The 24,405-nt window shown below is 35.3% G+C and overlaps 8 protein-coding genes, 1 non-coding gene and 1 pseudogene across 9 annotated transcripts; 5 read left to right on the forward strand and 5 right to left on the reverse strand.

Moving 5' to 3' along the window:
* The first annotated feature begins 72 nt into the window (after positions 1-72).
* Positions 73-1,072, forward strand: LOC124436533. Its single transcript, XM_046986479.1, has 2 exons — positions 73-199; positions 355-1,072. Exons 1-2 carry the CDS (start codon positions 94-96, stop codon positions 828-830), a joined length of 582 nt encoding a protein of 193 aa, XP_046842435.1. The 5' UTR covers positions 73-93; the 3' UTR covers positions 831-1,072.
* LOC124436527 (transmembrane protein 64-like) lies at positions 935-2,911 on the reverse strand. The gene is made up of 2 exons (XM_046986468.1): positions 2,128-2,911; positions 935-1,524 (listed from the first exon to the last, which is right to left on the reverse strand). The coding sequence occupies exons 1-2, from the start codon at positions 2,689-2,691 to the stop codon at positions 1,069-1,071; spliced, it is 1,020 nt and encodes a 339-aa protein (XP_046842424.1). The 5' UTR covers positions 2,692-2,911; the 3' UTR covers positions 935-1,068.
* A 259-nt stretch (positions 2,912-3,170) lies between these two features.
* Positions 3,171-4,600, forward strand: LOC124436530 (protein-L-histidine N-pros-methyltransferase-like). The gene is made up of 5 exons (XM_046986471.1): positions 3,171-3,252; positions 3,383-3,501; positions 3,577-3,767; positions 3,845-4,230; positions 4,316-4,600. Exons 1-5 carry the CDS (start codon positions 3,210-3,212, stop codon positions 4,522-4,524), a joined length of 948 nt encoding a protein of 315 aa, XP_046842427.1. The 5' UTR covers positions 3,171-3,209; the 3' UTR covers positions 4,525-4,600.
* Positions 4,601-5,014: 414 nt separating this feature from the next.
* LOC124437120 lies at positions 5,015-6,707 on the reverse strand. The gene is given in 4 exon segments (XM_046987136.1): positions 5,015-5,249; positions 5,252-5,810; positions 5,965-6,413; positions 6,472-6,707. Coding segments are annotated over 4 exon segments (1,452 nt in total). The 5' UTR covers positions 6,704-6,707; the 3' UTR covers positions 5,015-5,037.
* A 1,140-nt stretch (positions 6,708-7,847) lies between these two features.
* Positions 7,848-8,597, forward strand: LOC124437122. Its single transcript, XM_046987137.1, has 4 exons — positions 7,848-7,979; positions 8,067-8,165; positions 8,249-8,304; positions 8,380-8,597. Exons 1-4 carry the CDS (start codon positions 7,912-7,914, stop codon positions 8,595-8,597), a joined length of 441 nt encoding a protein of 146 aa, XP_046843093.1. The 5' UTR covers positions 7,848-7,911.
* A 31-nt stretch (positions 8,598-8,628) lies between these two features.
* Positions 8,629-11,920, forward strand: LOC124437123 (differentially expressed in FDCP 8 homolog B-like). Its single transcript, XM_046987138.1, has 9 exons — positions 8,629-9,618; positions 9,817-9,966; positions 10,052-10,199; positions 10,273-10,337; positions 10,619-10,718; positions 10,787-10,911; positions 11,076-11,189; positions 11,590-11,670; positions 11,753-11,920. The coding sequence occupies exons 1-9, from the start codon at positions 8,629-8,631 to the stop codon at positions 11,918-11,920; spliced, it is 1,941 nt and encodes a 646-aa protein (XP_046843094.1).
* Positions 11,921-13,248: 1,328 nt separating this feature from the next.
* Positions 13,249-15,745, reverse strand: LOC124436545 (annotated as a pseudogene).
* Positions 15,746-16,543: 798 nt separating this feature from the next.
* On the reverse strand, positions 16,544-20,495 carry LOC124437130. The gene is made up of 12 exons (XM_046987142.1): positions 20,454-20,495; positions 20,008-20,046; positions 19,615-19,654; positions 19,485-19,541; positions 18,682-19,092; positions 18,545-18,613; positions 18,342-18,414; positions 18,120-18,221; positions 17,396-17,426; positions 17,247-17,304; positions 16,897-17,068; positions 16,544-16,612 (listed from the first exon to the last, which is right to left on the reverse strand). Exons 1-11 carry the CDS (start codon positions 20,493-20,495, stop codon positions 16,995-16,997), a joined length of 996 nt encoding a protein of 331 aa, XP_046843098.1. The 3' UTR covers positions 16,544-16,612; positions 16,897-16,994.
* Positions 20,496-20,504: 9 nt separating this feature from the next.
* On the reverse strand, positions 20,505-24,398 carry LOC124436525 (zinc finger protein DZIP1L-like). Its single transcript, XM_046986466.1, has 14 exons — positions 24,255-24,398; positions 24,064-24,117; positions 23,702-23,799; positions 23,556-23,627; positions 23,272-23,337; positions 23,040-23,177; positions 22,873-22,899; positions 22,421-22,606; positions 22,242-22,325; positions 22,115-22,183; positions 21,986-22,042; positions 21,760-21,849; positions 20,704-20,810; positions 20,505-20,557 (listed from the first exon to the last, which is right to left on the reverse strand). The coding sequence occupies exons 1-14, from the start codon at positions 24,298-24,300 to the stop codon at positions 20,542-20,544; spliced, it is 1,110 nt and encodes a 369-aa protein (XP_046842422.1). The 5' UTR covers positions 24,301-24,398; the 3' UTR covers positions 20,505-20,541.
* On the forward strand, positions 20,950-21,088 carry LOC124437729. Its single transcript, XR_006945834.1, has one exon. It is a non-coding gene; the product is annotated as a U4 spliceosomal RNA (small nuclear RNA).
* Positions 24,399-24,405: the final 7 nt, after the last annotated feature.

Raw genomic sequence — 24,405 nt, forward strand, 5'->3', positions numbered from 1 at the left:
TTTCATGACGTCACACAAGCGTTTTTCAAATTACGTCATAAGCAGTTGCGAGGGCTAATGAAATGACCCACACCTAACGTTCTTACTGTTCTGATGGAGGATAAATTGGAAGAACTGGTCGATCTCGTTTCCAGTTTAGGCCAAAGATTAACGACAGTCGAGGCAAAGGTGTCAAAGCTCGGCAGCTTGCATGAACAAGGTTTGGAGTTCATGATAGTTCATAATAGTATTTCACAGTAGTAAATCTTGCCTTCCGCCACAATGGGTGATCAACTCTTCATCGGTTCATTACTGATGTGGGGAATTTGGTACACATTAAGTTTAACGTCGAATTATCCCACTTTTCGTTTCAAGGTAAATCAAGGCTAGCGGAAATCCAAGAGTTCTCTGAAAATATCGTTACGTTACAGGAACGTAAGCTTGCCGAAATGGACTCCAACATGAAAGAACAGAAAAAGCTTGTTTCAGAAATGCGCACAAGTTTACAAAGCCTTCAAAACTCCCGCATCAATCATAAGGAAGTTTTGGTGAGGCATGAAAATCAGACGAAAAAACTCGTTGAACTTGTTAACAGTATAAGCGAGACTCAGAACGAACAAGAAATGGAACGGACACAAATAAGGGATACCGCAGCCAAACGCTTCAGTACATTTGAGCCTAGGGGTCGTCGGACACAACACGAAGAACTGTATTTCCTAGAGCAAGGCCGTATGCCTGGTGGCTCGAGGAGCAGCAGTAGACGTCGTCATACCAGGGCACATACATCTGGGTCAAGCCGAGAGTGGGCTATGTCTGATGATAAATCACGAAGAAAATCCACCTTTCATTAAATTAAATGTCCCAACAAAGCACTTATTTGATACATTTGATTGACACGCTGTGTGTCAATGAAGAACACAACCCTCTATAATGAATAGAACATAATCAATACTGGTGCAGTTGTATACCAACTTATAATTGAAAATGTATAATTTTGTAATGTGCATAATAGAAAATCTCATGTTTATCAATCATATTTACCAAATCTTCACTTAAACAATGAAGTGAAATAAAATATCAAAACAGTCTTCAAGAGGATAGTTTATCATTATCTTCATTCAACTCATGGATGGCAACAATAGCTGACGCAGACTGTGCTCTTCTGTGTCCATGTTTGCCAGCATGACCATTAGGAATATGACCATTACTTACAACATTTCCACCATTGACAATTGATTCTTTTTGTAATGGTAAATCTAAATAATTTGGTATAGATGTGACAACTTCGCTTCTATCTAACATCATCTCAACTTCACTCTCGCGGCAAGCTTTGTTCAAATACTTTCTTGCTTTTCTAATCACATAAACAGATAATCCTATGGTAACAATAACTTGTAGAACCAAAATGACATAGTTGCCGGAATGTTCACTGATCACATCTTCTACTGAACGCAATGTGCTTCCCATGTATGTATTCATGGCTTGAGTGGGAAGCAAGCCAACTAACGAAGCTGATAAACATTTAGTCAAGCTAATATTTGTAATCTAGAAAATGAAAAACAAATTACGATTAAAAAATATTTAATGATTTTTGACAATAGCCAAGTTTAATAGACAAAATACAACAGGCACATCTAGCTAACACAATAGCCCAGCAGGTAGGGTTTCTCTGCCTCATGTAAACGTTTGCCAATTTTTGACTGGCTTTGGCTCTAGGAAAACCCTTTAGCTCGGGTTACCCAATTTCCATGTTAAGAAGCCCTAAGTAATTGGATATCTCATTTAACATAGAATGACCTTGGTTAGGGTAAAGCACAAGGATATCAAATTCCAAAGTGAGCTTTGTTGACTTAAACAACATACGATAAACAAGATAGTTTTAAGTTTGAGTCATTTCAAATTTCATATTTATCACGAGTACATTATTTTATCGACATACAGCATGATTTTGCAAAAAACTGAATCATAATTCTCAAGTGGGAGAGGACAAATATAATCAGTGCCAAAACACACAAAATAAATAAGAGCTGTAGGTTTGACCACCAAATATAATACTCAATATGATCAACAGACTATTTTAAAAAAATCTTTTATTGAAATAAATGAGTCTAATTGAAACAAGAAATTTTACCGAAGCTAAGCACTTACCGCAAAAAGTCCATTTTGCAATCCAAAAGGTAAAGGAGTAAGTCTTGAGAGTGCAATAACACGAAAACCTTTCTTGCCTTCGACAACTCTCACAACAGCTAATAAATTTTCAGAGTCTAAACGCTTTCGGACAAAATCTCTAAGACAAAGTCGACAGACTTGAAATGATACCAATATTCCTATGAACACAGACGAAATTACAACAGCTAGACCTATACAAAATCCATAAAGGTAACCAGCAGCTACGTTAAGTACAATGTAACCCCATGCCATTGGAAATGATACTATAGTGAACATAACAATAAATAGTAGAGCTCCTTGCCATTTCTGCAGGTTTTCAACCCATTCAATGATGTCTTTTAAATGATCACGACAGAATATCACTAAAACTGCTACCAAAATTAATAAGAAAATGAATGATCCTGAGACATGAATGCATCGACTTTCCTGTAGACATGAGCATCGCTTCACACCACCAATGACCTGATCAAACTTTGTAGTTTCACCCAAACATTTCTGTGCCTGGGATTGAATATGCTCTGTGCACTTGTGACCCATTTTCATGGGCACTTTGGGTGTCTTCGAGCTTCTTGAAAAAATTTGTCGCTACCTTTTTAAATCATATCTGGCTAACATAAACATTTTCCTAACAAGTTAAAATTAACGTGAAATCTCCAGTGTTAAAGAAGTCTTTACGATAAAAGATAGGTTTAACCTTGGTCGAAATAAAAGAAACGAACTTTTACGGTCTTCTCAATTTTATGATGTGATGGGATTAAAAGAGACAATCTACGGAACGGCACGCTTTATGGCCACCACCTCCTCCCCCCCGGAAAATATGATATTCAGTATATATTCTGACGCATATTGTTATATTTTGCATGGCACGCCCATAACTAGATGCCTTGAATATTTGATCAAAAAGCCGAAATATTATATTGTGTTACATGACAACAAAATATATTGAAAGGCATTTGAGAAACCATGCATAATACTATTCATTGAACAGATGAAAATACCAGAATTTTTGTCGTAAAATGTCGGGTTAGACCAGCCGTCTTTTTTTAAGCTGTCATTTGGTGATGAACTTCATCCTGTTTTGTGTTCTACTTTCATCCACTGTAGGTAAGGGAAAGAGTTTGTACGATTTTATCTTGTCATTCAGATCTTTTTCAATGATACTTTATTACTAGTAAGACTTCAGAATGCTGCAATGTTATAATACATATTGCTACGTCATGTGTTGCAATTTTAGGATTAGATGCATTCACATTACACGAAATGTTTGCAACGAGATACAGTAGGACGGTGATGGGTAAAATGCTACACGAAAATCTTAAAGCCATAAATAGTGATCCTATTGATATAACTCAGGTAAAACAAATGTATGAATTATGTATTAATAAAAATAACTATTAATAATATGTTTTAAATAATTTTTCTCCTCAGTGGTATGCTGTCAATATGTCTCTGTTCAATCAAGATGTGCTTGAGAAGTTTATTCAATTTGACGTTGATGAAGAGTCTCAAGAGTTTTTAGAAAATTGTAATGATAAAACAAATTATGTGTTTACTCAAATGGCACACACTGTTATTAAAAATGTTCTGCGCTTTTTCATATCTGTTACAACAATTAATGGGTGAGTATAATTCTCATATCCCGGACAGAAACTTGTTTTCAGACAGTGTTTCACTCCATTTGTTTTTATTCTAATAGAATTCTGAACAGAGGCTCAATGTTTGTATTCTCTAATGCCCAGTTTCGAAAGCTGATGAACATCCCTGAAGGATGGAAAGCAACATCATTACTTGACCTTGGTGCAGGTGATGGCAAGGTTACAAAAATGATGGCAAATCATTTTGAAAAGATTTATGCTACTGAACAATCACCTAGCATGAGATGGCGACACGCAAATGAACTACAAGTATTGGAAATTGATGATTGGATGTCAAGAACTTATGATGTCATCAGTTGTTTGAACTTACTAGACAGATGTGACAAACCTTTAACTTTGCTTGAAAACATTCGACAATCATTGAATGAAAACAGAGGTCGATTAATAGTTGCTGTAGTATTGCCATTCAAGCCTTGTGTTGAATCAGGTAATTCATGCTAAATAGACAAATTACTTATGATGAATTTGAAGCCGGTGGTCTTACAGAGAAATTGTATTTTTATATCTCCCAGGCACAAAAATTATCAAACCCAGTGAAAGAATTCCTGTGAAAGGGAAGCACTGGGAAGAGCAGTTGCAAAGTTTTATATATGATGTCTTTATTCCTGCTGGATTCATTGTTGAAGCTGTCTCAAGACTTCCATATCTATGTGAGGGTGATATGCACAAAGATTTTTATGTTTTGAGCGATGCTATATTTGTGTTAAGACCACATTTGTAGATAAGGATGAAATATGAACAGTGTGCGAATTAGTTCAGAAAAAACGATGTGCAATTTTTTTGACAAAAGTGTTTCTTTAAAGGCATAATCAAATCGATATTACGTTAATTATTATATAGCTTAATTGCTAAATTAATATTTTTAAACGCGTGAACAAATTCATATGATTTACGACAGTGTTTTTCGTTAAAACCGCTGATTTTGCACATTGTTTGAAAAAGTGATTTGCAATTGTTTTCATTTCAGCTAAAACAATGTGCAAATTGCACATTGTTAATTCGCACACTGATGAATAAAAACGTATAAAAATATAGGCTCTAAAGTTTGACTATCGTGTAAGAATGTCTTTTGGTTGCCATTACTTGTTGTTGCTTGTGTACAGTAGTGGTACTCACCTTGTTTTATAAATATTTTTTTCATCATTTTTACATTCTTTTTTCTGAACGCAGACCAAATAAATTGAGTTGAATTATAGAATAATACCAATGACTAAAATGGCAATATCTGTTGCTTTTATTTATCATCTTCATCATCAGAACTATTATCTTCAGTTTCTTTTTTACTTGGCAATTTCTTGACAAAAAGAACCTTATCTGTTTGAATGATTTGAATGAAAAGCTGCAAAACAGAATAAATTAAATCATAATTCGCCATTGTCGGCTCCAAAACTCCTTTCTTAACAATTGGAATGAAATTTCCACTTCTATCGATGCCTAACAATGGATGACCTTTATTAGACATTGTCTTGTTTGAGCTTTCAAATGAAACATGTTGAGTTTACAAGAAGAATTTCTGATAAGTTCTCTTGGAATGGCGAGTAGTGATTTCTCTAGTATTTCAATGGCCAAATTCAAACTTGTATTGCTTGAATATTTTTTCCTGTACTGTTCAAGGACGTGAGAAAATGCGAGTTCAAATGCTCCACCTCCTGGAACATAAGACATAAAGCACTGACATCCCGAGGATGTTTGTTTTATACAGCTTTGGAGGCTTCTTAGCATGCTTTTTAATGCCATTGAGTACTGATGACAAAATGACTCATTAGGTGCAAAAAGAATAATTTGCTTGGTGTGAATCTCCTCAGACATCAATTGCACATAGGTATGCAGTCCAACTTGCATTGATTTACATGAAGTAGCCATAGCAATATGCATTGGTAAATCATTCATGTCAAATATTGGGCTCAGATTAAATACTTGGGAAATTTTGGCAATGTCCTCCTCAGGAATCAAGTGAATGGCAGCAATTGAATTCTGATTGCAAGCATTGACAAATGTTTCTCCTAACTTTTTCGGTTAATACTAGTTGTATGTTATGTGAAACAAACACTGAATTATATTGAGCACAAATTCTTGTTTCCAAAGAAGAATTTTCTCAATTTGATTTCTTTCTTGCACTGAAAATATCGATTTCCTAAGGTATCCTCATAATCTATGGCACATTCATATATAACAAACTTAAAAACTTCTCATCTTTTGGTTTTGGTAAAATTTTTACCATAGTAAGAAATTGTCTTGGTAAAAGCACTCCTTGTAAAATTGTAGAACAAGTGAATGGCTTCCCAGGAACCTCCCACACAGCTTCATTAAAGTTATCAAGAACATCTGATATTCTGACTTGTATAAGTTTGAAGCTTTGTAAAGCATTTTCTTCAAATAATAATTGACTTAAAATGTCAACAAGGATTGTACATATATTCGGATTAAATTTTCCATCAATAGTTGTGCGTAGGATAGCCTTCATGAACCAATTAATATTACTTCCATCTTCAAAACAGTGAGCTATAACTCCTGAATCTTTCAAGTCATTGAAAACTCCAGGCAATACAGACAAAGCCAAATACTTCATGCCATGAGAAATAGTGAGTGTTTGTTTAATTGAAGCAACATCTTTACAGCTTCTATACTCGCAACTTCAGAAAGCATTTCTTTGAGCAATAACATGAACTTTTGCTGAAATTTCCCGATTTTACCATGCCATTGTAGCACAGTTTCCCAAAAACATTTCCAAAAGATAAAGATTTGATGATCGCATGTCCGTCATTTGTCATTAACATTTTTCCAGACGTTGTTGAAACTAAACAGTCTAATCCATTTGGACCAAACGACGCTTTCACAACTTGTACTGTCCGATCTAAGAATTCTAAAACATTTTGCACAAATTTCAAATTATCTGCCATTATGCTTTTCAACACAAAGAGTTGTGCACTTGATTCCATTAACCAGCTAGATATTATCTCCGAACGCCGACAAAATTACGACGAGAGTTCTTCGTTTGATGAATCTGTTTGATGGAAGAAAAAAATTTGGAAACATAAACAATGAAAATCATAACATGAGTTCAAGGATCCAGTGATTTGTATTCAAGACGATGATAAAGTGAAAATAATGAAGTCTCGCTCTACAAAAGTATTGGAAACTAAACAAACCATTATTTGATGTACGATTTAATTTTTTGTTTGTCTGCGGCATCAGCCACGACATAAAGACACTTAAATTTCACACGGTGAGTATATTTTTTATTTTTGTATTTGCTGTATAGAAATTGATGATTAAAATTTCCCAATGATTCCCTGCTTAACAGTTTTTCTCGGGATAACGTGATTTCTTGCCAGCACTTTCGTACGCTGCCGCATATGGAGATTTTAAAATTGTTGTATTCGGCGACGACAGTCAATTAAGTATGATATTATCGTGACCTGTCTTATGTTTCAACTGTTAATGAATTTTCCGTTTTAGTTTTTATAAAGCTTAAATATCAGCTGTCAATGAAAATTTCTCATGAAATTGCAAAGTGTTATGGAGACCCTATCCAAGGATGAACTTCTTGAACAAAGTTCTTTAGCAGTTGAACAGGTATATATAATATTGTTTCTTTGACTCTGAGATATTATTAAGTATAGTGATGTGGAGTTGTTTTAGATAAACACGGTTGTAGAAAGAATGAAAAATTGTAGTGTGCCAGGTTATGACCTAGACACGTATGTTTTAATAGATTCAAAAGAAGTTTGCCCAAGGAGAAAATGTCATCAAAGATTGTCAAGAAACTGTTTTTCTGTGTCAATGTGTTGATAATATATTACACCACGGACTAAAGGATGGGTAGAGTAAATTATAAACTCTATAAAGAAACATCCATCAAATAAAAGATTTACATTCATATCTAGAAATAATTTTTCTTCATGGTTTTCAGGTTGATATCTAGGGCTATGGAGTTTACCATTTGGTCAATGTTGGAAAAAATTACCTGTAGTGAAGATCTGCACGAATTAAAATGTAAAATGGCATAAATATGGTAGCAATGAAATCAAATATCATTTTAAGATCATATATTTGTTTCAGCTTACATCTTAAAACTGACAGAGACAAGTGTTATGCTTGGATAAGAATGGCTGTGAATCAAAACTTATTGGGAAGCTACATAGCCACTGTAAGGCAAGACAAATCTTTGCTAAGGTAATCCAGCGCATTTATAGCAATGTAAAGATGAGAGTGGATTAAATGCAGATAGATTTATTTGTTAATGTTTTTGTTTTTTACAAGTAATCATTATCATGAACATGCATTTTTACGAGATCCAATCATGGCAGATACTGTCCAATCCATTCTCAATAATGGAATCACAAACTTCGACTTTGACATGTATGTTATAAATTGATATAAGTTCTATTAGTTGCATGTATCCATTAGTAAATAGTCACGAAGACTTTTTGGTTCTTTTGTAGATCTGTCCGTCCACAGACTTTGTTTGAGCACAACAACATTCAGAACTTGATAACCAGTAAGCTTGGCCATTTTCTTTGAATTTTTTGAACTTACAAAGCAAATCCGCTATTGGTTGTTTTTTGTATACTAGAGCCTCAAACCATTCATGGCTCTTTTCAATATGACATTGGTAAGACTAGAGAAAATGGCTATGACGGTGAAGAAAGTCTTCAACGTACTGCGCATATTGTGCAGAAGAAGAAACAGCGAAGGAAAAAGCTTCAAGTTAAAACAGTTGTGATTGAAGAACAGGAGCATTATGATGATACTGAACTGCCTGAAACTCTCAGAAACATGAATGTCTCTTGATCCTTGTGATGAACACGGAGAAGCGGGAAAAATGACGTCACTTGCTGACAAAGGTTTTGCTACACAGTGCGTAGAGAACTCAGAAACTCAAACTTTGCTTTTAAAAAATACATCATCTAATGAAATTACTGATCATAATGGTGTTGATAATACACAAGTCTGTGATCAAACAAAGGGTTTTATAGGAAAGGACATTGTACAAAGTACTCTTGGTAATAGTGAAAATTACAAGGAGCCAGAGTTATCTGAAAGAATTGAAGCAGCAGTTTCAATAAGTTCCAAGAAAATGTTTGACGCGAACGACTTTCTTTTGGAAGAGTCCGTTGACGAGAACAGTTTTGTTCAAAACAAGTATAATGTTAACGATTGTCCTTTTGAAGATGATGCGAGGACTAAAAACGAATCTACTGATGACAAAAGTCACGAGGTTCACGTGACTCATTCAACAGCAGAAACTGAAACACGCACAAATGATGATGAAAGGACGGAGGAATTTGAACATAAGGGGGGAAAAGATACGGTAGTAGATGTTGAAGGAAAAACATTTAATTCAAAGAACAAAGATACGACTGATGGATGTGAAAAAAGTTCTTTTGAAACTCCTAAATCCATCCATCGGAGTTCTTCTTCAGAGACGAATAACGTCACAGAAGTTTCAAGAAGTGCGAGCTTTTACGACTATCGAGTTCGTAAAGTAGAGAATCCGGAATTAGTGTCTTCATCGTACGGTTCATCGTTTAGCGACTACACAGATGATGATAAAGACTTAAATTTCATTCCCGGCATTCATAGGATGTCCACGAAATCTATTGCGTCATCATTGGAACGAAAGAGCAGTGGGGAAAGCGCGGTGTCATTTGACAAAAATGGTTTTCCGGTGTTTGAATCGTCTCATTTCACAAACTCTGCAAGTTTACAACGTTCAAGTAATGAAGAAAGTACAAACAAGCAAATTGTAGACGAATCGGATATGTTTGAAGATTTGTTGAATGTCGAGGAAGAGCATTTCTCAAATCCAGATGTATGTCGTTCTAATTTTTCTATCAGTTTTTTGATTTTTAGCTGAAAAATAATATGTTTCATGTCTAGCATTGACACTAACATGTCTTTACACTTAATGTAAAAAGTTTCTTGAAAAGAGTTTCGATTCTCATAATTCAATTATGTTACTCCTCGGTGTTTGTGCTAATAATTTACAAAACTTACTGTATTGTTGCAGAATTTTGCCGGTCTTACTGCGAGTGAAGAATTGGAGATTGCCATTGAACATTACAAGAAAATGATCATGAAGAGACAAGAAAAATCTTTGCCAAAAGATGATCTCGTTGATAAGTTGGTCAAGCTTCGTCTGCGCCTACAACAAGAGAAAGTAAGAGAAAGTTTCTGCGTTATAACATTCTTTGATTTCACCAGAATATATTCATTTTACCTTATATTCATTCCATCAACATTAGGATACTCCTCCTGTGGATGATACAAAGTTCCATAAGATTCTCGGTCATCACTTTAGGAAGCAGGAAGGTTTGTCCGGTGTGAAATACTTCTGTGATCAATGCGGCAAAAATATCTGGACCGTATGGCAGCCTCTCTTCACCTGCAAAGGTTTAAAAAATACTTTTTCAACATTTAATGAAACTTTAACATTATTCAATAAAGCAAATGAATTTCGTTGCAGATTGTGGATATCATTGCCATCGCAAGTGTCTTGATCAAATTCAAAGATCTTGTGTCAATAAAAACGTACTCAAATTTTTGTCTATCATAAATTTTTTCTTTTTTTTTTTGGCCCAAAACAGTAGGAACTAAAAAAGGGATCCACATTGTTCGTGAAAACGTCTGTTCTTGACATTGTTTGTCCTTATAAACTTCTAAAACTGTCTAAGAATGATTACTGGATTGTCTTTTTGTTTTATTTTTCTGGGCCTTATATAGATTACAAAAATAAGTTATAAAGCATTTTTGTTATCTTCTATCGAGCAATTGAAGCGATATTACCTTATCTCTTGATCTTTTTCCTATAGCTGTCAACGGCGTCGTACATTTTTGAAATCTGTCCAGACGGCGGTCTCGATGGTCAGCAGTATAAATGCGCAGAATGTCGACGTCCAATAGCTTTTTCGAGTAGGTCGTTGCTTATTTAGTAAAAACTACTTGCGCATTTGTCATTTCGTAGAATTTTAATTTTGTAGAAAAAGATTCCGTTGCAAGAATATGCGATTACACTGGTCAATATTTTTGCGATAGTTGTCATTGGAATGATCATACTATCATTCCTGCAAGGGTTTTACGAAACTGGGATTTCACTCCACGTAAGGTGTGAATAATACATTTTTATAGTAAAGATGAATTGTCATCATATAGTGACGTCACGAGGCATTTAACATCATCAAGACATGTATCATTGAAAAGAAAGTTTGTTTCTAGGTGTGTCTTTGTTTCTAGGTGTGTCTTTGTTTCTAGGTGTGTCTTTGTTTCTAGGTGTGTCGTAGCACGAAACAATTGTTGGAGCTTATGAAAACCAAACCGATGGTGAATATTCAAGAGATAAACCCTCAGTTATTTAGATATGTCGAGGAACTACGGGAGATTGGGGTGAGTTACTGCTTATGACGTAAGGGAGAATGAACCAGGTCTTTTAGTGATGCTTGGTTCGCCTGAAGTTAAAAATAAATGAAATTCTTTTCTTGTTATCCTAAACTTTTCAAGGAGTTATTGGGATGACTTTAATAAGAGGAAGGCGTTGATATCATCTTTACTAGCTTAGTTTGAACGAATAAAAACAAAGCTAAGACTAAATATACGGTTTCTAATCCCAATCAACAACTTACTATAATGCAGCAATACGTGTGGGCGTCTATTAGAGATAGGGCGTTTGTAGAGTGAGGCATCTCATACAAACTCGTGCTCCTGTGATATGGAATGCGTTTATTTGCGGGGTAGAATATACTGATTTTACGTAAAGCAAGCCTATAACAGATGAAAATAATTATAGAAACTTCGTGAAGATATTCTTATAATGAAGAAATATTTTCTCACCTGTCGCGAGGCACTAGAGAGCAAACTTCTCATTCAGGTAGGCTTTCGGCTACGAACTTCTGAAATTAAAGCGTGGAGGGTATATATACATCTCACGGGATTCATTGTTTTTCTCACAGTTAAAAAAGCGTCAACATTTCGTCGACAATGCAGACATGTACTCATTTCAAGACTTGATTGATCTAAATAATGACATTCTCCTGCCCGAAATCTCCAAAATTCACGCCATTTTTCTGGCGCACATTAAAGCTGATTGCGATCTTTTCGAGCCAGAGTTTTATATGTGAACTATGTCAAGATTCCAGTGATGTTATCTTTGCTTTTGATACATGCTGTCAAGTGTTACAAGTGTTCAGCGGTATCACAAGTACGTACATTTAATGACTTATCTATTCACCCTTGTCTTCTGTTAAATGTTCCAAGTGTTCAGCGGTATACCGTAAGTACGTACATTTAATTCACCTTGTCTTCTGTTAAATGTTTCAAGTGTTCAGCGGTATACCGTAAGTACGTACATTTAATGACTTATCTATTCACCCTTGTCTTCTGTTAAATGTTTCAAGTGTTCAGCGGTATACCGTAAGTACGTACATTTAATGATTTATCTATTCACCCTTGTCTTCTGTTAAATGTTCCAAGTGTTCAGCGGTATACCGTAAGTACGTACATTTAATGACTTATCTATTCACCCTTGTCTTCTGTTAAATGTTTCAAGTGTTCAGCGGTATACCGTAAGTACGTACATTTAATGATTTATCTATTCACCCTTGTCTTCTGTTAAATGTTCTAAGTGTCAGCGGTATACCGTAAGTACGTACATTTAATGATTTATCTATTCACCCTTGTCTTCTGTTAAATGTTCCAAGTGTTCAGCGGTATACCGTAAGTACGTACATTTAATGATTTATCTATTCACCCTTGTCTTCGTTAAATGTTCCAAGTGTTCAGCGGTATACCGTAAGTACGTACATTTAATGATTTATCTATTCACCCTTGTCTTCTGTTAAATGTTTCAGTGTTCAGCGGTATACCGTAAGTACGTACATTTAATGACTTATCTATTCACCCTTGTCTTCTGTTAAATGTTTCAAGTGTTCAGCGGTATACCGTAAGTACGTACATTTAATGATTTATCTATTCACCTTGTCTTCTGTTAAATGTTCCAAGTGTTCAGCGGTATACCGTAAGTACGTACATTTAATGATTTATCTATTCACCCTTGTCTTCATTAAACTGATAATTGTAAGCCATTAGGCACGCGTCGAGCTATGTTCAGAAACTCTTAAAACTCCACCTGATTTTTTTTTAAGGATGTGCTTTAGAACAGAAGACTGCCCCAAATGCCGTCGCAGGAAGAAGATCACAGAACAAATGTAGTTAGGGGGAATTTCGCACCGAGAAATAACCTTAAAAGCTAAATTTGATCGATTTAGTTTTCAAAAGTGGGAAAAATTTTGAAAATAAGTTATTTTATGATTTCAAGGCACGTGGTTTTAAATTTTGCACATACGGAAAACGTCAGCTGTGTTAAACATTCAACTCACCCCTTAAACTCCCATCAACTTTCATTCATATTATCTTGATCATCAACTCAAAGGAAATGTCAAAACTGCGATAAATTATAAATCGGTGTACTTTGCTTTTTTGAGCACATAAATAAAATAGCTATGGAATACACGAAGAAATGTTTTATTGCATTAATAACTTTTTATTATTGTTTATTATTTTTTTGCCTGAACCTTAATGGCACCTTCATCCTGATGTACTGTTGCTCCACAATGGCGATAAAAATCTCTCTTTACCAGTCCTACGCGGACATGCTGACGTGATTGTACCTCCAGTGGTGGCCGGTTTCCATACATAGAAGATGAAAGTAAAGGAACGGCTCTTTCTTCTTCCTCTGCTTGCACATCAAGACCCCGTGTGTGTTCCCTGTCATCCCTGTGTATCCTACTGCAGTAACCGTGCTCAATGTGGAACATTCTATCGTATGTTGATTTGTTATTGTTCTAAGATTAAGTTACGGATTGTTTATTAACGAGTTGATGAAAGCAACTTTAGAACGAGACTCACCTTTTTCTTGCGGTTGAAGTATGTTAAATTGTTGGAAAAATTGAGAGCGTTTGATCGATCCACTGGAACATAAATTTCGCTGCAAGCATTTTTCGCCAAAGAGAATTCTTTCTGTAAACGATAGAATTGATCAGGACGAAACACGCTTAAGATCAAATATAAAATGTTCATAGAATTATTTACTTTAATACTCCCTCCACTGTTCTTTAATTTCCTCAGGACTATATTCCTGCATTCCATAGCATGATCTGGTCATACCTTTTTCAGCGTACATTTTCTACTAAAATCTCTACATACGATACACTTTAGCCAATGACGAGAGCGCGTGCGATTTCCACTTGAATGACGTCATATAATTGTAAACCTGTTTTACTAGTTTACAAAACTTCGAGTTCCAATATATTATTAAATTTCACAAAATAACTTAGATATGTATATAGCTACAAATTACGTGAATATAAAAGGGTAAAAATATAACGTATTTGCTAAGAAATATTTTCAATATCTAAATCACTGTCATCGAAATCACTATAATTATTACCACTAAACTTAACACCTTTCTTAGGTACGTTATCAAATGCAACATTGCCACCGAGTCGACCACCTAAAACATTCGTAGAAATTATATGAATTAAAAACAAACTATAGAATGCTTTCTTTTTGCATTTTGTCATTAATAAGTACAACAAACATTTTCTAATGATCGTGCTGTTGTTGAAATATCGAACAACGTTCCCAAGATATTTCGTAAGTAAAGTAAATGGTTTGAACCTGGGAGTATCGTTATATGTTTGTAAATGATGATCGTCCAGGTTAATAAAGTCCATCACAACTAAAAATAAAATATTTCACTTCACACTAATCCACAATGACAATACACATTTCCTGCACATTTCCTGTACACACAATACAATGACGTAAGAACCAGACAACAAATACGGCTAACCTGACGTTCACTCCTCATTTGACTCTGAAGATGACTACCGCTAAGGTTGTCGAAACGTCAGTCAACAACATCAAAAACAGTCCTTCTCAGGACTTTATTAACCTGGACGATCATCATTTACAAACATATATTTCGTAAGTGTTAAGGAGTCGAGTAAAGTACGAAACAGGGCCGTAGCTAGAACGCTAATTGTGGGAGGGGGGGGAAGTTGTGTGACTGAATCAAAGTGATGGCTTTTATTCAGTTGTTTATTTCATAATTTGGTTCCAATGGGTTTCTGATATATACTAATATGAAATGAACAAAGTAGAGGAATTTGGAAATTTTTATTCAGGCATGCTTATATAAAATGTTTATTTGTCACGCTGATATTTGGTTCCAATGGGTTTCATGATATATTTTTTCAGGATGTACTTTGTGGAATTACCTAAATGCATTATTATTATATGTCTCTTAATTAAATTAAATATCGACGACAACTTTTTACTCACCGTTAGATTGTAAGGGTTTCTTCGCAAGTCTAAAATCAAAATGTTGAAAGTGTGAATATCATTAGTGTATACAGTAACAGCTTAAAATCTTTATATTTATTTTTAATAAGGGAAAATTGCACCCGTCAAGACTAGTATGCACTGGACTACCACCGGAGACCAGTGGAAAACTATACGTAAGGGAGTTAAGTCACGTGATTTAGTTTACTGTCGTAAGCCGCGCATGAAAAGCTCGTGACTAGTTGAATCACTGGCTTTAATTTTGACTGGAAGAAGCCTTGCAGTTATATTAATTTCAATGCTGCTATATGATGGAGTAAATGAGTAAGGCAGTATTGAACATACCCTGTCTGTTTTTTATTGCTGTCGGGCTCGGGAGAACTGGATAAAAAATCGCTCTCGTCCTCGAAGTTCTAAAATTCAAAATTGAAAGTTAAATAAAGAACATTTTATTTCTCTTTATATAACTCACAAAAAATCACAACAACAAGCATGAAACTTACATTTACATTGGACGAAGGTAAAACAGCGGAGTTTGGGGTCGAATGAATAAGTGCCACAGCACCTGCAGGTTTTTTAATTTCCGATGATCTCTTTAAGCTTCTCTAAACTGGATGCAAGTTCTTGCACCTAACAACGATGAAACCCACAAAACATGAAAGTGGCAACAAAAGTTAAAAATTGTCACTTCGCGTCCATTTTTTATACCTGAGATGTTTGTGATGGTATATGAACAGAAACCTTCGGAACCATTTTCCGACCATGGGCATCCTCCTCACTTTACAAAATAAAACACGCACACAGGTAATGATGTAGGCAAAACCTAAAACAACAATACACGCTTCATACCTCAAGGCTGAGTCCCAATCGACATCTTCATCAGATCCTTCATCGGTTAACTCGTGCTGCATGTTATCTACTTCGTGTTGTCTGCTTTCCTCTGACACGCTTTCAGAAGGTTCAGTCACCGAGGTCGTAGTGAATGACATATCTGCTTTCGGTGAAGTGGGTTCGGTATAACTGCTACGTCTTTCGTGACAAAGAAACGGACACATATACACACTTATACACACTTATACACACATATACACACATATACACACTACACACAAGCGAATATTTTGTGCGTTCACAAGAGTCCGACTGAACTTACCTTTTCAGCGCGAGCTCAGCAGAATTAATATCCAAGCCTGCTTTAGGAGATGCAAAACCTCTGACAGCATTGATGGCACTTGCTGTAGATTTTAACGAGGGCTTCAAAGTAGGAGAGCGCCGTATGAATGAACCTATAAAACAGAATTTGTCAGTAAACAATCTAAATTAGAAAAAGAGATTAAGCGATGATTGTCACCAATACCTTCAGGTTGATCTTCAGACTTTGCCAACTTTTTTATATTTGATGTTTTCCTCGCCAAGTTATCAACTTCTTCAGCTTTTCGCTTTCGAATTTCCTTGAAATTTCTAAATTTCTAAAACAGCAATTGACATAGTTGAAATTACAAATATGTATCCACCAATCTTTTACTCAATAATATTGTACTTCTTTTGATAAGGAGAAAGTTTTAGTTCGAAAAACGAGAAAGATGTAATAATCACAATAAACTGTGGCGACTTCACTTAATTGGTTTCACAAATGATTTCACATTTATAAAATGTTCATTCACATAGAGCTAGCTTAATGAGATGGCCTTAACCTGTTGTCATCTTAAAGATATAATTTGCACTGATTATAGCGTGTCCCCTAACGTAATACCTTGGCATGGCCTTCCTGTTCTGATCTTAAGGACTTCATTCTAGACTCGAGCTGTTTGCTTGACAACCGCGTAGTCTCAGGTTCAATTCCTCTCTTGCCTAAACCCTGTTCGAACTCCTCTTTACTTCATCCTTGCATTGTTCCAAAGTCTTTGCTTTGTGGTTATATTGTGCTATGTGGAAAATGTGGAAAAATAATCGCACGTTAATCAACGCAGCTAAACTAAATCCTGCAATATTAGAGACTGTACGAATCCGATCTCTTCGGATTATTATAGGTTATATTTATACAACACAAAACTGAAACGAATCGTTGATAAATTAAATCGTAATCTTCAATGAGTGTCTTACTTATGATTGTTGGAAATCTCTCAAAAGGTGTAAATGTTCCTGTCTCTAAGGTTGTTCCCTAAAAATATCAAGGGAATATCTTTACATTTTAGCCAATTCAAAACCACAGGATAAAACTATTTAATGATGTTCGATATAAGGAAACGCACCAATTCCTCTTCAGATTGATCATCCTCACTCCTGTATGAAAAAATATGAAAATAAAAACATTTGGTGAACAAATTTACAGAGCTGTACGATTCTTTCAGTCCTTTCTTCAGCACCGAAACTTCACACACAAAAGAACAAATAGTTTTGGTTTTATTTTTCCGTTCAACTTGCGCAAAGTACATACTCTGATTCAAGAGATAAATTTTCTGGAACCTCACCTCTCCACTATATTAACTAACATCAACAACAACGGAGTACATACTCTGATTCAAGAGATAAATTTTCTGGAACAGCACATCTCCACTATATTAACTAACATCAACAACAACGGAGTACATACTCTGATTCAAGAGATAAAATTTCTGAACTCACCTCTCCACTATATTAACTAACATCAACAACAACGGAGTACATACTCTGATTCAAGAGATAAATTTTCTGGAACCGCACATCTCCATTATATTAACTAACATCAACAACAACGGAGTACATACTCTGATTCAAGAGATAAAATTTCTGGAACCTCACATCTCCACTATATTAATTAACATCAACAACAACGGAGTACATACTCTGATTCAAGAGATAAAATTTCTGGAACCGCATCTCCACTATATTAACTAACATCAACAACAACGGAGTACATACTCTGATTCAAGAGATAAAATTTCTGGAACCTCACCTCCACTATATTAACTAACATCAAAACAACGGAGTACATACTCTGATTCAAGAGACTCTTCAGGTTGCTCAGCTTTTGAAGGAGGAGGAGGAGGAAGGGGCCTTGGCGTTGGCTTTTGTACTTCTTCTACTTTAGTACGATTCCTAAGTTAGTAAATACGATGTTGATAAATTACTAATGATCAAACCAAAATATTTCTCGTTTTACCACCCTTCAACAATCAAACAATCATCTCTCACCAACTCACACAATAAAAAGCTTACATTTCAATGGCTTCAGCAAGATTTTTCTTCGCACTCTCAGTGGCAGTGTTTAAACTAGACACAGATAACTCGTCTGTGTAAAATAATGACACATACATACAAGAACAAAAATCTACATCGAAGATTGATAAAGTGGAAATTGTGGTCAAATATTTTATATTTTAGTTCGATAAAGCTACAAGACTGAAGATTACTGAAGTTACCTGAATCAGACGGTTCATCAACACCTTCAGTTCCTGTATCAGATACTAAAGTTCCAGATCTACTCAAGGCTGACAAATTAAAAGACAACAATACAATTTTCAATCTTGCACTGAAAAAATGACAGCATTAAACTCACGTCTTGTTGGGGAGCCAGCTGGGGTTGTTTTAAGCGCATAAAATTTAATTCCAGTGTTTCGCCATCCAGATAACGTTTCAGTCTTCGCTATAGAGGACTTGATCACATTGGCGCTTCCTTTCTCCAACAAATAGCAGGCGATACTTCCAGCCAGCGGTATTGAAGATACGTAGAACAAGTAATCAGTGCGATATTCATTACTAGGAGGAGATGACTTGGTTGAGATATACTGCCTCCAATAGGGCGAGCCACCAGCCGAGTATACATAGATAGGATAGTTGAATGGTGGGTAAGGCTCTCGACTGGCCTGGAACGAGAACTGATCTGACCAATCACGTGACGATGCCGAGGCTTCCCGACGAAGTTGATAGTCGGTACCATTGAATGCAACATACAACGTCATGAGATCATCTAAAAAGATCATTTATAAAACATCTCAATGCAAGGCGATTACTAGTGGTGCTAGATTTCATAAACTTGCACAAATGATCTGACTTTTTTTGGCTGATATGAACAACTTTATGCTGATTTAACAATTGCGAACAAGACAGTTGACGATGACGTGCAAGTAAAATCTGAACGTCACTGCTACTGCATAAAGATCGACGTATAAAGCGTTTAACTAATGGATGTTTACGATATTCCAACGTCTCTTGAGAGTGAATATTTTTTACAGCTGTATAGTATGTTTATACTTTCTTTGCAATAAAAACACCGCATGTTAATGAGTAATCCACAAGAAGTGGGGGAAAAAACAAACTTTATTCGATCGGTCCATGTATTAAATTATACACATTACTAACTCTCGTCGCTCTCTGCCAGTTGTGATGATTGTTCGACATGTTCACGGGTTAACGCACCTACAAAATAATGAATGAAACTGTGCAAATGAACGAAAGAAACAGTACAAAGTACGAACAAGACAAACCATACCAATTTCATGAGCAGGGCTGGGTGGTTGAGGCGGTTTACCCTGTACAGGAAATAATGAACAAGACATTTGTGATTCAAGATGACGGTGATCAACTTTACTGATACAAACACTTAGGTCTTGTCAGCAATTACGTAGCAGGCACGTTAATCAGATCAAATCTTTATGTCATGAAATATTGGAGGGGAGGGGAGGGAGGGGGTGACATGGACGTAAGAAGATCGATAATTGGAGGGGGGGGGGCTCGTGTTCATTTATGAATGTTATAATCCGTGTGCAAAACAAGAGATTTTAAGGCAACTTAACACGGCAAATCGTGTAGATATAAATATGAGCCACTGGCAGTTATTAATCTTCTTACGCCAACGGGGAGAAAGATTGTGTTGCTAAGTTACCCGTGGAAAGTGCTTGACTCTTTCTCGCTCAATAATCTTCTAAAAAATATAAAAAAGAAAGAAACTACAATTGATGAAATAAGGTATGATTGTCATACGTTCAAAGGCTTTATTACGCTATCGCTATAGCACTCTCAATACCACGCATGGTGAAAATGTTCAGAACTAAGAGAAATAGATTTTTTTCCCTACCTACATACTCTATACTTTATAATGATCATCAAGTAAGAAGTATTACTATATGGCAAGTGTCACTTCCGGCTAAATGGCGCGCTTTGATTGGCTCAGAAGCATTTTTGCCTGTCCATTATTTTCCCGTAATCGACCACAGTCCGAAAAGCGTAATTTTATAGTCAAAGGCAATCGCCCTACGATCTCGGTCTGTACAAAAAAACTACGGTCCGATATTTCTTTGTAAAGACCTCAAGCTCGGCTTAAATACTGACCTGATTAAGTCTATTCACTTTCTGTTCAAAACTTATCACCATTTTTCTTTCTCAGCCCTTTCAGCTTCAAGTGCGTCGTTGAATTTCTTCAAAATGGATTCGTACTACATTGAAATAAACGATAATTAATCAATAAATGAAATAAAAACAAACTAAAGTCTCAACTTATGTCCCAAAGAAATTTAATCAAACTATAACAACTAATCTGGATCATACCGTAGCGCATGCTCATTACATAACCAAATCTTACTTTGTCTTTTCAGCTTCGTTATCTTTCTTCATCTTCAATTCCTGTTTTTTGTATTTATCCATTAATTTTTTTATATTTTCCTCCGCATGTGTATGAATTGAAGTCACCTACACATGAAAATTATTGATTGCTAATTTATTATTAATTATACCTACTCTTGCTTTAACAATTGTCTTAGTTTGTGGTCACCACAAGCGTAAGAAAACGGCATCTTATATTTATATTCACTTATTTCTGTTGTATGTCAGCTTTGCGCAGTGGCAGGATCATAGCCGATGAGGTTCATCCGAGGCGTGATTATTGCTGATTGAAAACTTATACCAATACCCCGCTGGACGGCCTGAAATATGGCCGGCTATGCAATTTTTCATGGTCCTTAACTGGACCGATAATACTCGAAATAAAACATAAATGCACGAGCAGTAACTCGGATTTAATATTTCAAAGATGACTAAAATCAGTGTGCAAAAATATCCATGATAAAGGGACAGTCAAATGTAAAGACAACTTTCCCAATAACCTAGGTCAATATTTAAAGTATGTTCGCGAGTTGAGGCAGATCGACTTCCTCGTATCGCAGTAATTGCTGACCTAACTCGGATTAACTCGCAGTAACTCGGATTCTAGAAATACAACGGCGCACATTAAGGGCTTATATTAATTATAAATATTACTATTTTAAACATAAGAAGCAAAACAAGAAGTTAAACTATAGAGTAAATAAGTTTGCATGTGACAGGTTTACGGGAATATTGCGCACGAGAAACTTGACTTAGATTAAATAAAGAAATTGTTTTAGGTGCTAAAATTTAGACATTACAATTTTCACCGAAATCGTGTTTTACATTTGCTTCGCATAATTTTCATTTTAAGTTCCAATGACGGACGTTATTTAACAACATCAGCGAAATAAATGACGTAATACGGATAGAGCTCAAGACGAAGAATAACGAGCTTGTAGATTTCTTTCGCGGCTTTATGAATATAAAAGTGATTTGAAAACATATTGAACGCACACAAAGAGAAAGTTAGTTCTCATAAGAAAAATAAGCTTACTTCTTCATGGAGTTCTTTACGTATATTTTGAATATCATTTTGTTGCTGCTGCTGCTGACGACTTGAAGCATCATGATTTTCATCTTCATCCTGAGCAATAGATATATTGGAATTGAAAACAAGAGACACGAAAGACAAGTGACGTGAAATTGAGTTCAGAATTTCTTGATAGTTTTTCTGTTATAGTCAAGTCACGATGAAAAAACCATCTTTAAAGTAAGTTTACCTGAATTCCACGAACCAATGACACCCTTTCTGATTTTTTTTCCAATTCAAAAATTTTCTGTTGCAAAAAAGATTTTCGACGACATCAGTCACGCAAAAAGTCTTTTGAAAACTCTTGGATAACTCACACCTGCTCTAAGGCTGACTTTTCCTCGTTTAACTCAATCATGACTGAATTCTTGAAATCTCTCATCTCATTCTAAAGAAAAACTTCAAAAGCTATGATGCATGCGTAAAAAAAGAACATTAGCACGAACCATTTGTCTCTGTTTTTCATCTTCCTTCCATTGAGCATATCTTTGTTCTAGTTCTTTGATTTTATTCATTTCTTTGTCTTCCTTCTAAAAAAATACCATTTACCATTACAAATATAAGACTAAAACTTTTTCCCAATAGAGGAGGAGGAGATTAACAAAGAGTCAAATGAGCAAATAACCTCAATCTGCTTTGCATCTTTCTCTTCCTGCAATTGCCGTTCGGTTGACGCTAATCTCTCTTTGATATGCTGCAATTCTTGCACAACTTCATTATTTACTTGAGAGTTCTTAGCTGGAAGCTCAGCATCAGTATTCAACAGCCTACTGTGACGTCTTTGTTGATGGCTAACAAGATACTCATGGCTACTTTGACACATTACATGCTGATGGACTACTCATGGCTCACAAACACTTGGGACAAAAAGGACACTATATATTAGGTACAATGTTGATGGCTAACAAGGTACTCATGGCTCACAAACACTTTGGGACAAAAAGGACACTATATAAAATTAGGGTACAAATGTTGATGGCTAACAAGGTCTTCATTGCTCACAAACACTTTGGGACAAAAAGGACACTATATAAAATTAGGGTACAAATGTTGATGGCTAACAAGGTACTCGTGGCTCACAAACACTTTGGGACAAAAAGGACATTATATGAAAGTAGGGTATAAATTTTATAAGCATGTTAAGAATACAAGCAAATCAACTCAAAAATAAAATTTCCAATGATAGGTGTGTATAACTGTTTAATAGAAATATTATCATCATTAAAGCATTTCACAAATTCAACCTTGTGGATGCCACTCGCCCCAGTTCTCATCATCAATTGATAATCTGCTAACATTTTACGAGCTTTACGATTCTCCTTCTTCAAGTGATTTACCACATTTTCTTTATCTTCCAACTCTTTTTCCTTCTTTTGAAGATCCTATTTTGCAAAAAATGTTTTTGTGAGGTATACCTTCAATTCGATATATGCCATACATCAACTGCATTTCACATAAATTGAAGAGCTCAACTACCTGAGTACACTCAGTCAGTACTCTTTCATTTTCTCCAATTTTTGACTGTAGAAACTGTTGAGAATGCTAAAAAAATGAACCTTTTTTAGGTAATTTTTATAAAGCAATTGAATGCAATTCATCTTGTGATGTAGAAGTTAGCGTACTGTATAAAACTTTATGCATGTAAGAGTTAGTTTTGAAAATTGGTCGCAACAAAAAAATAACCAGAAAAGTCCTGAAAGCCCAAGGAATCACAAACTTACACAAAACTAAAAAACCTAAAATTTTGTAATTCGGTTTACCATTAAATACTCTATGATAAGCTGTGCCAGTTGAAACAGCTTCACAAAATTTGAATCAACAAACTGGGAATCCTAAAAAGAAAAATGATATGTAAGTACAAAGACATTGTCATTTCAAAATGACCATAAACATCAGAAAGTATTACCATTTCTGCTTCAATATCACAAAATGTTATGTTCATAATGTTTTCTTGGAGACATTGAAAATCCAATTCCCTTGCAATTTTGCTCACATCAACAGCAGCTACAGTTGAAATACAAAGACCGAACGACACAGATAGTGCATATACAAATTGTTGCATGCTGAAAGATGGTTAAGGCAAATGAAAGAGGTTGCTTTTAAAAGAATATCTTGCTTTTCTGTATATCTTTTACTGCAACTAATTTTTTTAGCCCCCATTCAACCTGTTGTTTTCAACAAGTACTCTTACTTTAAATGATTAACTATTTATATACAGTAACGGTTTCGATAAATGCTGTTAAATGCATATTTTTCATTCATTCACACCTAATTTCCTCCAGTCCACTTTACTTGTTCTTTTCTTGAACGTGAACACGGTATCTAAAGATAAAAATATTTACAAACACGCGTGTGATATTACATTTAATTATGACTCGTAGTTCTTGGGCACAGTTGCAAAGCAACGGACGCCATTTTATAAAGCGGCTTTGTTTACAAAAAGTCAATGGAAAACTTACTTTTTCGCTGGCCTTCAGACGAAGATGGCTTTCCTGAAAAAGACATACTTCACGAAAAACGTTTTAAAATGTTATTTAAAATGCATTTTTCAATGGAAAAATCTTGTGTTTTATAAGTCCGTAACATAAGTATATAAACTTCGTCAATCAA

This window comes from Xenia sp. Carnegie-2017, unplaced genomic scaffold, assembly GCF_021976095.1.
Source record: "Xenia sp. Carnegie-2017 unplaced genomic scaffold, XeniaSp_v1 HiC_scaffold_16, whole genome shotgun sequence".
Lineage (NCBI taxonomy): Eukaryota > Metazoa > Cnidaria > Anthozoa > Malacalcyonacea > Xeniidae > Xenia > Xenia sp. Carnegie-2017.

Coding starts and splice junctions, on each gene's coding strand:
- LOC124436533 (XM_046986479.1), top strand. CDS start 94: ATGGAGGATAAATTGGAAGAACTGGTCGATCTCGTTTCCAGTTTAGGC. Junction 200..354: donor CGGCAGCTTGCATGAACAAG/GTTTGGAGTTCA, acceptor TTTCGTTTCAAG/GTAAATCAAGGCTAGCGGAA.
- LOC124436527 (XM_046986468.1), bottom strand. CDS start 2,691: ATGAAAATGGGTCACAAGTGCACAGAGCATATTCAATCCCAGGCACAG. Junction 1,525..2,127: donor TGCAAAATGGACTTTTTGCG/GTAAGTGCTTAG, acceptor TTCATTTTCTAG/ATTACAAATATTAGCTTGAC.
- LOC124436530 (XM_046986471.1), top strand. CDS start 3,210: ATGAACTTCATCCTGTTTTGTGTTCTACTTTCATCCACTGTAG. Junction 3,253..3,382: donor TCTACTTTCATCCACTGTAG/GTAAGGGAAAGA, acceptor TTGCAATTTTAG/GATTAGATGCATTCACATTA. Junction 3,502..3,576: donor ATCCTATTGATATAACTCAG/GTAAAACAAATG, acceptor TTTTCTCCTCAG/TGGTATGCTGTCAATATGTC.
- LOC124437122 (XM_046987137.1), top strand. CDS start 7,912: ATGGCTGTGAATCAAAACTTATTGGGAAGCTACATAGCCACTGTAAGG. Junction 7,980..8,066: donor CAAGACAAATCTTTGCTAAG/GTAATCCAGCGC, acceptor GTTTTTTACAAG/TAATCATTATCATGAACATG. Junction 8,305..8,379: donor CATTCAGAACTTGATAACCA/GTAAGCTTGGCC, acceptor TTTGTATACTAG/AGCCTCAAACCATTCATGGC.
- LOC124437123 (XM_046987138.1), top strand. CDS start 8,629: ATGACGTCACTTGCTGACAAAGGTTTTGCTACACAGTGCGTAGAGAAC. Junction 9,967..10,051: donor TGCGCCTACAACAAGAGAAA/GTAAGAGAAAGT, acceptor CATCAACATTAG/GATACTCCTCCTGTGGATGA. Junction 11,190..11,589: donor AGGAACTACGGGAGATTGGG/GTGAGTTACTGC, acceptor AAATAATTATAG/AAACTTCGTGAAGATATTCT.
- LOC124437130 (XM_046987142.1), bottom strand. CDS start 20,495: ATGGTGATAAGTTTTGAACAGAAAGTGAATAGACTTAATCAG. Junction 19,655..20,007: donor GAGTCAAGCACTTTCCACGG/GTAACTTAGCAA, acceptor TTTCCTGTACAG/GGTAAACCGCCTCAACCACC. Junction 18,614..18,681: donor AGCTGGCTCCCCAACAAGAC/GTGAGTTTAATG, acceptor TTAATTTGTCAG/CCTTGAGTAGATCTGGAACT.
- LOC124436525 (XM_046986466.1), bottom strand. CDS start 24,300: ATGTCTTTTTCAGGAAAGCCATCTTCGTCTGAAGGCCAGCGAAAAA. Junction 23,800..24,063: donor AGTGGACTGGAGGAAATTAG/GTGTGAATGAAT, acceptor TTTCAACTGTAG/CTGCTGTTGATGTGAGCAAA. Junction 22,043..22,114: donor AAAAGTCAGCCTTAGAGCAG/GTGTGAGTTATC, acceptor TTTTTGCAACAG/AAAATTTTTGAATTGGAAAA.